The sequence below is a fragment of the Mustela erminea genome, chromosome 6 (assembly GCF_009829155.1).
Source record: "Mustela erminea isolate mMusErm1 chromosome 6, mMusErm1.Pri, whole genome shotgun sequence".
In the NCBI taxonomy this organism is placed as follows: Eukaryota; Metazoa; Chordata; class Mammalia; order Carnivora; family Mustelidae; genus Mustela; species Mustela erminea.
The window spans coordinates 67,011,953-67,026,594 of NC_045619.1; the positions used below are offsets into that span (position 1 = coordinate 67,011,953).

General features: G+C 39.4%; 1 protein-coding gene across 2 annotated transcripts in view; it reads right to left on the reverse strand.

Annotated features, from left to right (window-relative positions):
• Positions 1-14,642, reverse strand: part of STK38L (serine/threonine kinase 38 like) — an 86,334-nt gene that overhangs the window by 41,429 nt on the left and 30,263 nt on the right. Inside the window, exon 2 of one of the 2 annotated variants that reach the window (XM_032347596.1) lies at positions 6,958-7,075. The exons of the other annotated variant lie outside the window; for it this stretch is intronic. Within the exon in view, the coding sequence (XP_032203487.1) occupies positions 6,958-6,964 (7 nt within the window). The 5' untranslated portion in view covers positions 6,965-7,075. The remainder of the gene's footprint in view (positions 1-6,957; positions 7,076-14,642) is intronic. 2 annotated transcript variants of the gene reach the window in all.

Here is a 14,642-nt window from a genome sequence, read left to right on the forward strand (position 1 = left end):
TGAGCCATCCAGGTGCCCTGGTTGTTATATATTCTTAATTAACCCCTTTATCATTACAAAATGACCTTCTCTGTCTCTTCTGACCATGTTTACCTTAGTCTATTTTGTCTGATTTAAGTTTAGCTATCCCTTGCTTTCTTTTGATTTCCATTTGCTCGAAATAAATTTTTCCAACCCTTCACTCTTGGTCTGTGTATGTCCTTAAAGCTTAAATGAGTCTCTTGTAGACAGGACACCATTGGATCTTGTTTTTTAATTCATGCAGTTATTCTGTATCTTTTGATTAGAGAAATGATAGATAAGGACTTAATACTGTCATTGTGTTGTTTTCTGTTTTGTATATCCTTTCTTCTTTGCCTCCTATTTTGCTACTTGTTTTATGAATAATGACTTTTTCTTTTTTTTGGCAGTATGCTTTGACTCCTTTATGATAATCTTTTGTGTTTCTACTATAGGTTTTTTGTGGTTATCATGAGGTTTACACTGATAACATCCTATTTTTTTTATTATTACGTTCAACTAGCCAACGTATAGTGTATCAGTAGTTTACATCCTGTTTTAAGCTAGAAACAACTTAACTTTAGTAGCTGGCAGACACGTCACACTTTGACTTCTCTACCCCTCATATTTTAGGTTATTGGTGTTTTAATTTATATCACTTTGATATTGTATATTCAATAATAAGTTTTTATAGTTATGCTTATTTTTATAAGATGCTTATTTTTAAACTAGGGTTGTGAATTATGTGCCACCATTACAATATTTAAGAATGTGACCAGTGGGAGCACCTGGGTGGTTCAGTTGGTTAAGTGTCTGCCTTCAGCTCAGGTCACGATCCCAGGGTCCTGGGATCAAGCACTGCATCAGACTCCCTGCTCAGTGGGAAGCCAGCTTCTCCCTCTGCCTGCTGCTCTCCCTGCTTGTTCTCTCTCTCTCTATATTAAAAAACATAAATAATCTTAAAAAAAAAGAAAAGAATGTGACCAGTGAGTTTTTACACATTTGTATGTTTTTATGATGTTAATTAGAATCCTTTTATTTCTACTTGAAGAACACAACTTTAATATTTCCTATAAATTAGGTCTGGGGTAATGCTTTTGTTGATTCGGAAAGTCTTTATCTCTTTTTCATTTGTAAAGGACAGCTTTATGGCATAGTATTCTTGGTTGACAGGTATTTTTCTTTCAATATTTTGAATATAACATCCATTCACACCTGGACAGCAAGGTTTCTTTTAAGAAACCACCTATAGTCTTATGAGGGCACCCTTGTATAAACAAGTTGGTTTTCTTTTACTGCTTTCAAAATTCTCTTTTTTCTTTGATTTCTGACAATTTATAATGTATCCTGGTATAGCCCTTTTGGGTTCAATCTATTTGAGATTCACTACACCTCCTGAATCTGGATGTCCATTTCTGTCCCCAAGTCTGGAGAGTTTGCTGCCATTCTTACTTTATTATTTTTTAAGATTTCATTTTATTTATTTGGGGGTAGGGGGAAGAGCAGAGGGAGAGGGACAAGCAGACTCTGTGCTGAGAGTGCTGCCCAACACGGGACTTGAGGCTTGATCTCAGAACCCTGAGATTAAGGCCTGAGCTGAAACCAAGAGTTGGAGGTTTAACTGACTGAGACACGCAGACACCCCTCTCATTCTTGCTTTAAAGAGATTTCTGTCCCTTTCTCTTCTGAGTATGCATAATAATATACATATTCATAATATATATTTGCATCTCCTAATTGTGTCTTATAAGTCTGTGGACTTGCTTCACTCTTCTTTTTTCCTATATTTCAATTCACTAACTCTTTTTTCTACTTTGTTAAGTCTGTTACTGAAGCTCTCCATTGAATTCTTGAGTTCATTATATTCTTCAGCTCTAGAATTTCTGGTGGGTTTTTTTTTTTAATAGTTTCCATCAAAAAGCTTTGTTGAACTTTTCATTTTGTACATGTACTGTTTTCTGACTTTCATTTAGTTGTGTGTCTGTGTGTTCTTGTAGTTCACTGAGCTTCTTTAGGAGGATTATTCTGAATTCTTTGTCAGATAGTTCACAGACTCTATTTCTTTAGGGTCAATTTTTGGAGTTCTATTAGTTTCCTTTAATGGTGTCATGTTTACCTGATTCTTCGTGTTCCTTGATTCCTTGTGTTGGTATCTGCCATTTAAGTAATTGGTCTCTTCCCCCAGATTTTATAGGTTTAGCAGGGAAAGACCTTCACCGGTCAGCTCAGCCTGGAATACCAGACAGTTCAGCTGGTAGTATCTATGGGCAGGCAGGGCTTCCTATCAGGGTCTCTAGTTGGGTGAGGCCACTACCCATGCTCTGAAGTTAGGGTGGGTGCAACCACCTCGTTCTGTGGTTGGGTGAGTCTGCTGGCTGGGTTCCACATTCTAGCAAGGGCAGTAGGAGGGCTCCCTGATCAGGTGGAGCTGCTGGCTGTGCCTGCTGTCAGGTGGGGCCACTAGCTGGATTCTACAATTACCTCTGGTCAAGTGAGGCCACAGGCTGTGTTCCCTGGGATGGTGGTACCACTATTTGGACTCCCAGATTGGGCAGGGCTATGGCCTGGGCTTTGCAATCACTCCTGTTTGGGTGGGGTCTCAGACTGTGCTTTCCGACTGGATGGTAGCTTTGGCTGGTCTCCATGCTGAGGAAGGCTGCAGACAGGTCTTTGTGCTTAGACAGGCTTCTGGCTATGCTCTGGAATCAAACAGACTCTAGGCTGTGCCCCAAGGTTGAACAAGGTCTCAGGTTGCACTTCACAATCAGGTAAGCTGTTGGCTGTGCTCCATCCACTGTTGGCTGGCTGAGTTCTCTGGTTGGGAGGGGCTCTGTTTGTGTTCTATAGTTAGTTGGGCTAGAGATTGTGCTCTGCAAATGGACAGGGTTGCTGTCCAAGCTTCCTCACCAGGTGAGGCTGCAGGCTATGCTCCCACTTGGACAGGTCACTGGCTAGCTGGGCTCCCTGCCTCGGAGAGGCAGCAGGCAGTGTTCAACAATCAGGCAGAGCCATAGTCTGCACTCTGTTGCAGGGCAGGACTGTAGGGTGGGCTCGGCAACCGGGTAGTATCACCGATTGGGCTATAGAGCTGTCCAGGCTCACTGTTCAGGCTCCCAGGTTATGCAATGTCAGAGACTATACTAATAGTGTACTCACCAGGGCTGCTGGCTTGGCTCCCTGCCCAAGCAGGGCTGTAGGATAGGCCCTGTGGCTGCACAGTTTCTTTGGCCAGATGGGAATGGAGGCTATACTCAGCACTTGGACAGAGTTGTGAATGTCCTGCCCTTGTGGGGCCACAGAACACGCTCCATACTCAGTATGGTTTGTTGGCTGGGCCCAAATAAGGCAGACCTACCAATCAAGCTCCTTAATAGACAAGGCCACTGCCACTGATTTGGCACTGCAGATGGGCAGAGCAGCTGGCTGGGGTCTCTGCTCAGGCACCACTGTGAATAGAAATCTGGTCCACCAAGATCTGAGCACTGGTGGTATATCCCCAGCCTCCTCCTCTACCTGATCCCCAGTAGTAGAGCTTTGCAGATTTTCCCAGTAAGCCTTATGAGGTAAGACCAAAGTGGGCATCCTTGGATGTATCCCACAAGGCCAGAGGAGCTAAGTGTCCACCTTGGGCTCTCCTTTCCACTGGAAAAGCCATAGGCCCAGGGGGCCCTTCTCAGTACAGCAACTGTGCCGGCCAGCAAGGCAGGAAGTGGGGGCCAATGAGGTCAGAGTATGTGGTCCTTCTCAGTCCCTGTGATACAGGGGATTGCTTCAGCCTCATACCTACCTACATTCTGGGATTATTACAATGGTGTTGTCTATAGGTAGTTGCTAGTTGGTCTTCTTCAGGAGGCTGAAGTTGGAAACAATCTATGTTACCACCTTGATGATATCACTCCCTGTGCTTATGGAATATAATCCCTTTGGTAGGGAGTATAGCAATTGGTATGAAGAAACTTAAGGTTTTGAAGGGTTTTTTGACATAATAATTTTACCTTTAGGAATCTAATAATAAAAATTGCAGCAAAGATTTATAGAGTTGTTTTTAAATCAAAGCATTATTTAAAATAGCAAATAAAACAAATGATTAAAACTAGGTGAAATGATTGATGGAATGATTATAGCATGAAATACCACAGAAATACTGAAGAAAATTTCCCTAAAAAAATTTAACAAGAGAAATAATATGAAGTAAACAGGATACAAAGATCTATAGGTAAAATATGAACTCAGTGATATGGAAAAAAAGGGGGAGTCAATTATGGCATAAAATTATGGATAGTTTAGATTTTGTCCTTTATCATTTTTTTAAAGATTCTAATTTTTCCATAATGGGAAAACAATAATTTTTATAATAAGAAAAAAGAAGTACTTCAAAGTAATTGTGTGAGGACAGACATGGGAGCAGTAAAAGGGAATTAAACTGAATTTTTCAGCCCACCTGGTTTTCCAGGTACCTCTGTACTTGGGAGTTTTTTCCTATGAACCAAATTCTTAGTTCTGGTTTAGTGGAGGATAATGAGGAACAGCAAAAAGAGTCTGAGTCATGGAATAAAGTTAAATACAAACCACAAGACTAATGAGAATTCTGAAAAGTTTTCCAGTCATATCTTATATTTTTTAGGAAAACAGATTTTTAGTGGTTTATACTCATGAATGTTTATAAGGGCTCAAACTGTTTGTTACTCTCTTAACTAGCTTGTCTACTGGGGAGTCCAAAGGCCCATCTCAAAATCAAAAACACAAGGTAGCACAAGTCTTACCTCAATTAACTTCATGTCTTATTTAGAGTAAGGGAACTACTCCAAAATCATAAGAGACAAAATGAGGGCTCTAGCTTCAAAGATCTCCACACTCCCCTTTACTCCTTCTTTAAAGGAGATACAGCCTGATTTAAAGCACCAGTTTAACAAAAAATGCCTATTTTGTGCGAAAAGGTGAAGTTTTGGTGTGACCAGAGAAAAAGCAATGGAATGGTGAGAGGTGGTGTGAGGCACTGTAAAGGGAAGGGAAGCAGCTCACACACTTCCATCACTCAGTGGTCCAACTGGAAGAAGCTGCTCATCTCTGAACTCCTGCCTTTCACTTTCTTAAAAGTAAGTGTCTAAGAGGAATGGGAATGGGAATTGGAATGGGAATGGGGGAGAGGGAGAGAGAAAAACGGACTGATGTTCATACCCAAAATGAAACCTGAAAACAGGCTTCAGTTTAAGTGAGGATGTAAAATATGAATTTTCCGGAAATGACTTTGATTAAAAATATAAGCTCATGGTTGAATTGTCCCATTCACTCAAAAATATTCAAAACTTCTATGTCACTGAAGAGGTTCAAGAGAGATGTAGGTTCCTTTATTGTACCAATTTCTTTTATATTCCCTAATTTTACTTTTAAAATTATTACTGCGTTCTCTCACTTTCCTTTTCAAACAACAACCACTCACTGAAAGAGATCAGACTAATCTAACATCCTAAGAGCCAGAAGCAGCAATTCTTTTTGAGGGCAAGAATTGGATTAGACTAAAAATAAAACATGGTATCACCAAGTTCACAATTTTAAGATGTAAGTAGCTCTGAGTTACTTTTAGCTATTTTGAGTCATTTAAACTCTCCCAAGAGGCTTTTTGACCATCACAAGTGACCAACAAAAACTGCTCCCAGCTAAAAGCAGACATACCATGTGACTCATAAGATTCAGATATTGTGTTAAACACTCAGATTACTTGGCTTCTGCAACCGTGAGAAAATCCAGAAGTTACTTCACCTCATTTAAGGCACTTAAATCTTTAAGGCAGAAAAAAATGTTTTTAGTGCTACTGACCTTTATAATTAATACCTGAACAGCTGATTAGCTAAGTACCAAACTGGGTCATACCATTTGATTGGCTTGTGATCTTTAGAACACGATTCCGGTCTATTTGGAAAACAAATATAGGCGAGGGGAAAAAATGCCTAAGATGGAATAAAAAGTAAACTGTATAGTTTGTTGTCATCAAGGATATCCTGTAATTCAAGTGGGTAGACTGGCAAATCCTCCCATAAATCAGTTTATGAGTTCAATTCTGTTCAGTATTTTTCTGGATTTCACTAAAGGTCTAAGGTGGCAAATTTAGTTCAGCAACACGCAAGACTGCTAGAATCACAGCACCCAACAACAGAAGCTGTATTATCTAATCCATCTCCCTCATTTTACAGAATTGTGGCCCACAGTCATCTGGCTACCTGGTGGACAAGCCTGGACTTGAACCAGTCACTCGACCTTCCGCTGGAGCTCGCAACCTAGTGGGAGAGTCCATGGTGCAGCGGGCACCTCTGGGACTCTGTATTACCATGTGGAGAAGCTGGCTCTCAGGACACTGACAGCACGGGCCAAGTTCTGTACTACATGGTGTCCATGAGATCTAACACTGATGTCCAAGTCCAACGCTAAATCACTGTTTACCATCTTAGGATTACAGATCTGTGGATCAAATAACTGGTTTCAGCCTGCTTTTCAGATGATGGAAGAATGACATTTTTACTCCAAACTTTCTAATAAACCCCAAATATTATGACTAAAGCCTTCTTGAAAGTGATTAGGATTTCGATTACAGAAGTTAACTGCCATGAAGTGAACAAAATTCAGCCTGGGACCCACCTCTATCTATGATGATTTCCTCATAAAAATATTCCCCAAAATGAGGTTTTCAAAATCTTAGATACCACATGGAATCACGGGCACTCCTTGTCCATGGCAGCTGAGCACGAGGGCAAAGCTAAGTGTACGTACATCCAGTTGTCTGGATTCTGCCCTAGGTATTCTATAACATGAAATAAGATCTCTAAAATATAAAAATGTACTTTTTTCTTTCCAAACTGGAAATATCTTTTTCTATTTATGAAAGCAAAATGTTTCCTGTAAAAACGTGAAAATATCCGGAAGTATATAAATTCCAACATGAAAGTGACCTCACACTCCTACCTCCCATATCAGCCAGTTTTAACTGTTGGCTGCCAGACTGGTGTTCCACTGCCTGGATTTAAATTCTGGCTCTGTCACTGGTGAACTCTGAGAGCTCTCAGGGTGTCAGTGTCCTTATCTACAAAACAGAGACAATGATGGTGTGCAAGAATTAACAACTAGTGTTTATTAAGTACTTTATGAAGTGTAGGTATTATTCCGAGCACTTAAACCATATTAACAAGTTTTAATAAAGTGGCTGATGGATAGACATTAGAGCACTGAACAGTGCCTGAGCTTTAGTCACATGCTCACTGAATGTCAATGGTTGTTCTGATGATCTTCCCTAACCTTAACATGTACACACACACACACACACACACACACACACAGACGGTTTTAATACAAATGGGCTCCTATAAACTGCTCTGTAACTCGGTTTTCCCCTATTTTAACATAAACAGACCCACTTTATCTTCTTTAGGGAGCATACTATAATAACATTTTCCAACATACAGTGAGTTGCTTTGTGCTTTGTGTATCATCTCATATAACCCTCATACAAACCCTAAAAAGAATGTGCTATTTATTACTATTCCTACATAGACAGGAGGAAAGAAAGATTCAACTGGGTCAAGTAATTTGCCCAAGATCATATAGCTAACTGTGGTGGAACCAGGATCTGAACTTAGTGACCACAGTGCTCTCCATTCTCTGTAAGGCCCTACTTTTAAACTAATGTCCACTAACAGACACTTAGATGGATGGCTTCCATTTTGCATAGGTCTTTTTAGCAATGCTGCAGTGAACATACTCAGATCACAGACTACATACTTTTATTTCCTTATTGTATTCTTCTGGTGTGCAACTGCTGAATCAAAGAATATTCACATTTTAAATTTTGACACACAAGGCAACATTCCCTTCCAGAGAGATAGTGCCTGAACATCTGAACATCTGAACATCTAAAGATATGTGAAAGAGGTAACACTGGGTACCGCCCATCTTTTTTTTTTTTTTTAAAGATTTTATTTATTTATTTGACAGACAGAGATCACAAGCAGGCAGAGAGGCAGGCGGGGGGGGGGGGGAGCAGGCTCCCCGCTGAGCAGAGAGCCCAATGTGGGGATCGAACCCAGGATCCTGGGATCATGGCCTGAGCTGAAGGCAGAGGCTTAACCCACTGAGCCACCCAAGCACCCCACCGTCCATCTTTTTAATCTTTGCCAGCCTGATGGGTTAAAAAAAAAAAGAATCCTACTGTTGTTTATGTATTCCTTTGACTAAAATTGAGTTAAGCATATTTTCACATATTTTAAATATTTCTTCTTTTCTAAGCTGTCTGATTTAAGTTCCTTGCCCACTTTTGTATTGGAAGATTCATTCTTTAATAAAGTGAGACTATATTTTAACAATATAGTTATCATAGCCCAGTTTTAATTATTTTAAATAGCCTAAATCATACCCTAATGCCAATATTTAAATAATTTTGGTTTATACAACTTACAAAAATAGTCAAAGAATGCTTTAGCTCATGTAGGAATTACAGTCATTACATTAGAAGCAGGGCACTTTCCTACAAATCAGTAAGATCAAGTCAAAACTATTATCACACAACTCACAGGTTGAAGATGTAAATAGAAAGAGTTTTCCAGACTAAGTAAGAGTTTCCGTTATTGGGATATGGCATTAAGATGCTATTATTCAAAGACAAATACCATATGATTTCACTTATTTGTGGAATTTAAGAAACAAAACTGATGAACAAACCATAAGAGACTCTTAAATATAGAGAACAAATGAAGGGTTGTTTGAGGGGAGGTCAGTGGGGGAGTGGGGTAACCGGGTGATGGGCATTAAGGAGGGCATGTGATGTCATTGAGCACTGGGTATAATATGCAACTGATGAATCACTAAATTCTACCCCTGAAAGTAATACATTAACTTGAATATAAACAAAATCTAAAAATAGTGAAAACAAAAAGACCCTATTGTTTGGACCCTATTTATTTAGGAGAGCATACATAATTTCTTTTTTAAAATGATGCCAATTGGGTGCCTGGGTGGCTCAGTAGGTTAGGCATCTGCCTTCAGCAGATGGGATCAAGCCCCATGTAGGGCTCCCTGCTCGGTGGAGAGCTTGCTTCTCCCTCTTCCTCCACCTTCTGCTCTGCCTACCTGTACTTTCTCTATCTCTCTGTCAAATAAATAAAATCTTAAAAATAGATAGATAGATCGATAGATAGATAGATGGATAAAATAAAATAATGCCAATTTACTCTTCAACAGATGACTTCCCAGCATAGATAATGACCGTCTGGGAAGCAACTAACCAATGTCATTGTCGTTATTATCACTGTCATCACAGTGGCTTATGGCTACTATCATTAAGCACCTTACCTTCTCTGCACCAGACAGTACTGTATGCATCACCTCACTTAATCTTCACAACTGTCTTAGGTAGGTACTATTTCCCCATTTAACAAATGAGAAACTGAGGCTTCAAGCCATTAAGTTTCTTGCCAGAGGCTCTCAACTAAAAGTGGCGGAGCTGGGATCTGAACCCTGTCTGAACCCAGGGCTACTACTGTTCTATTGTTCTAACATCACTCCTACATTTTACAATCAGACTCAACTAGTTCAACAAAGCTAAAGCCAAAAATAAATCTGCTAACCTCCTAAAGACCACTCAAAAGAATTACTGGTCTATTCTTACACAATACCTTATTTATTCTTAATAAATCTGAAAGCACTGTTATAGTTCCTGGTTTTACAGAAACTGAAAAGAATCAAGTAGCCCATCGTCCTAGGAACGAGGCTGTGTTAACCTTCCTCCCACTCAACACACCCTCTTGCCCAAACAGCTGTACAAACTGTTTAAAGAGTTTTAGAATCTTTTGGGAACCTTTGCAATTATTTCACAGATTATTTAAAATATGTAGTCTATCCTATGCTGTCATCACTTACTTGTCTAAATAGGAGGAAAGTATCAGAATGCTTTACTCTGTGAGCAGGAGGATTAACCAACACTGAGTGGCAGTCAGAAACCCAGCAAAGTTGCCACAGTAGGGTTGAAGTCCACGTTTAAGCTGCTTCTAGATGCGTTACCAAGAGCCCTGAAATAACCTCAGAAAGCCGGAGAGGTCTCCAGAGTGGTGACAAAGGAGTCTCTTTGATCTGTTTGGCAGCCTTACAATCAGAAAGTTCTTCTTGCATCTAACCTAAATATCTCCTACTGAAATTCAAACCCATTTATTTTTCTCAGATTCTCCATAAAAATGAACTTCAACTGCAGAAATTAATTTGCCCAAATTCTCATAGCAAGTAAGAAAAGAGTAGCTAGAAGCAGCACTGGTTTCCTTGAGTCTCATCATTCCATAATCCCAATCTCTTAAATTTTCAGTCAGTTTGGCTAAGGGAAAAACTGCTCATCTTCCTCAAAAAAAACTGTGAAACTGATCTGAGAATAAAGCTGCCCTTCTGAAATCCTTGTGATTTGTATTTATTTAAGAATTTTAAAAAAACAGAAACCCTTCACAAACTTTTAAAGGTCTTTAATTAATAAAAAATAAAATCATAAGTAACTCTTTTATCAACTACCCCTAGGTTGGGGACAGTGTGACACGTTTCACAGGCACGACAATCTTTCATCTTCACAATTCTATGAAGTAGATGTTTCTAGACTTATAGATGAGAGAACAGAGACTTTAAGTCCCACCCTAAAGATATACAACTAGTAAATGGAACCTGGTCTGCTTTGTATCAGGGACCAAGCTCACAACCCATTTAACCATACTGTCTCTCATGTGACTTTTATTTTCAAATGAGTAAGCCCCACTTTACAGAGTACTTTCTTCCTGAAAGTACCACACTCATTATTACAAATTTGATCTTCCTCATCTCTTTCCATTATAAAATGTGTGGAAAAATAACACCTCAAGATTTCACAAAACTAGAGTCATACTTCGAATACAGCAGACATTATTCATTTTCTAAAAAATACCACCTTGTACACCGTCTTCTTTTTAAAGATTTTATTTTTAAGTAATCTCTACACCCAATATGGGGCTCAAACACACAACCCTGAGATCAAGTGTCACATGATCTATGTACTGAACCAGCCAGGCACCCCTAGTGGACATTTTTTAAAAACTAAAAAAAAAAAAAATATATATATATATATATGTGTGTGTGTGTGTGTGTGTGCACTAAGACTTAGGAGTGAGTACGATCATCTACAGAACTTTTGCACTAGATAATCATCTTGTCAGAGTCCATTCTGAGACTCTTCTTTGTTCCATTAATCTATCCATCCATCCATCCTTCCAACCATCCACCCATGCATTCTCACACCTAAACTAAACTATTTTATTTTCAGAGCTGTAAAATATTTTTTGGCACCTGGTTAGGCAAACCTCTCCCCTTTTTCCTTGTGTCTCTTTCCTCAAATTTTTACATACTCTTTCTTTTTTTTTTTTTTTAAAGATTTTTATTTATTTATTTGACAGACAGAGATCACAAGCAGGCAGAGAGGCAGGCAGAGAGAGAGGAGGAAGCAGACTCCCTGCTGAGCAGAGAGCCCGATGCGGGGCTCGATCCCAGGACTCTGAGGATCATGACCTGAGCCGAAGGCAGCGGCTCAACCCACTGAGCCACCCAGGTGCCCCTTACATACTCTTTCAAATGAATTTTAGAATCTGCTTATAAAGTGCAATTAAAAACTTGGAATTTTGATTGGGTATTGTCTTTTTTTTTTTTTTTTTTAAGATTTAGAGAGAAAATGCATGCAAGTGGGAGGCGGGGCAGAAGGAGAGAGAGCGAGGGGGAAAGAAGCAGACTCCCTGCTGAGCACAGAGCCTGACGCAGGGATCCATCTCATGACTCTGAGGTCATGACGTGAGCCAAAATCAAGAGCTGGATACCTAACTGACTGAGCCACCAGGGGCCCCACATATTGTCTTTTTGAAAAGAGGAAAAAACATGGTTTAAACTAAGCCAGCATCAGCCTTGGGCTTCAAATGACCATTTTTATTTTGGTTCTTTGCCAAGGTATTTCTGCCACCTGGGGACAAGTTTCCAGATTGAAGGTTATGGTTTTTTATAGTCCTTCTAAAAAAAACTGCATCCAAACTTACAGTGTCTGTTATTGATTGCAGAAAACAAAATAAGAATTCAATAAGCCTATGAAGTGGTATTTGCAAGACAGTTAAGGCCTTGGGATCACCAAAGAGAAAAATAGAAGAAACCAGCTAAGCCAATACTTCCACAGGTTTCAGGTAAGGCTCATCAAAAACTGGCCATCATTATCACCTGATATACACTAGACTCTTTGCTAGAAGGAAGAGATCCAAACAGTAAGAGATTATATGAGCACTCAAAAATCCCATATTTTTGAAAAGAGCAAGACTAACTCATAGAAATAATTAGTACATGCAACAAAGTCTGGATGGGCCTTTGAGATACAAGCAAGGCTTCAGAACAGGGAAAAAATGGGCGCAGGCTGCAGTTCCCAATAAGAACTAGTAGGTTAGGTAGCTCAGCTCTAGCTTCACTGAATGCTTCACAGTAATCAAAATTTAATGACACCTATTCAAAAGTCCACGTGAAGAAAAATGGGATGATCTCAATTTGCTTGATAAAGCAAGACTAAGCCAAGTTTACAACACCTGAATAGAAGGGCTGAGATTCTTTGGGAAAGCATCACCCTTTGTTCTTGCTGAAGCTACTCCCCATGATGTGCACAAACTGCGGCCTGCACGAGATGATCCAACGGGAAATCCCCCCAATGTTTTGTGGCTCGAGGGACTACTCGGTACCAGAACCTTATCCTACTCCCCTCTATGCAACCAGAAAAGTCCCTACTCCATAGGACTTGCATCCGCAAAAACCTCTACCCAGTTTCCCAACATCATGGAAATTTACTAGTTCACTCAGAAGACCTAGTATGTGGGCTCATCTATTTGTGGAAAGAGGTAGTTCTTTCCAAAATTATTGAGTCAGAAAATTTTACCAGCACTAGATTTGTTTAAAAAAAAAAAGGGAAAAAATTTTTTTTACTTGAATAAACAGGATGAACACTGTATCTCCTTCCAAGGAGAAAAAAAACAACTGCTAAACATAGCTGGGAATATTGGTTGGGAGGAATTAGGGTGGAACCTTTTTTTTTTTTTTAATTTAAATCATATGCAAACTCTACAGTTATTTAATTTAAAAATCATTATTAGATAATGCAAAGTAAGCATCTCACTGATTTCTTTACCACACTGACATGCCAGTAAGCATCATGTCAGGAAGGGTATTTTCTTTGAAAATAAGTAGAAAACTTACCTGTGATTGCTATTAAGGCAGTTTCACTAACGTCAGGAAGTTTAAACTATTTAACCCTCTGAGGTTCTTTCCCTTCAGTTCTCCATGTTGTTTATACTTTTTAAAGGTAATTATTAGTACTCTAAATTAAGAAGAGAACACAGCAGGTGTGAACAGTTCTCACAAGAAGCCCCAGAACTCTGCTTCTAATCAGATACACTCTAAATCATAAAACATCATGTCATACTCTATAGCTTTTACTAAGTGAAACTGGGAAGGTTGTTGGGTTGTCATTTTTAGAAATGAAATACTCTATATAGTTCCCCACAAACTTTAAGAGTTGTGAAGGTCAAAAGGAAGAGGCAAATTTGTTTTTTAAAAGTCACTACTCAATGTATGTGCACTGGAACAATAAAAATTCTATACCCAGGATAATGGTTATTTCTGTGGAAGGAGGGAAAAAGTACAGGAGGCATCTCAAACCCTATTAATATTTTATTACTTCATAAAATCCAAGGCAAATCTGGCAAAGCATTAATATTTGTGCAGCAGACACATGGATGTCCCTTATACTTTTCTCTGTAACTGTACATGTTTATAATAATTCATAATAAAAAATTCAACTATTTGTTTGTAATGCAATCTTAAGGAAAGAAAAATGACAAAGATGCCAAGGAACTTTAAAAGCTTCTTGTGGATTGATTTTTTTAAAGCTACTTAACTTCATACATACATAGAATATCTTATTTTCTACTGGTTTCCTTATTAACATCATCACCAGACAGTTTCAGTAAAAAAGCTCAACTCTCCAGGGACAAAGGAGTCTCAGGGAGTAGGGTGCAGTGAAGGTGATGGGCGTGGGAATAGCTGGGCAGGGGGAGGAGAGAGCCCGGGGACAGAAGACCACTACTCAGCAGAAGAGGCCGCCAGTTTTCTAGACCTAGATCTTCCGGGAGGCTTCATTATTTTGTTTGAAGTATCATGACTTCCCAGAATACCAGAGAGATCTATATTTAAAGGATTAAAAACATATCCCATACATACTAAAATATTTCCAGATGAAACAATATAACATCAAGGACTTGCTGTAAGATAATAAGAAGGGAGTAGGTGGGGGTACAGATGAGACAGGACTGGTCATGCTTTGATAGGGGTTCAGGCTGGTGAGGGTCCGTGGAAATACATAATCCTCTCCTGTTGTGTATATTTAAATTTCTCCATAATAAAGTCTTTTAGGAAGAAAATCCAAAACTAAAATAAATGACTGAATGATTGCCACATTAAAAGGCCCGCCCCATTTCAATGTTGGGCCTGTTCATGGCAAGGGGATCAGGCAGCCAGGCCAGGCTCATCCTGACATGACCACCAGTCAGCCAGGTACCCTCAGCTTCGTCAGCAGG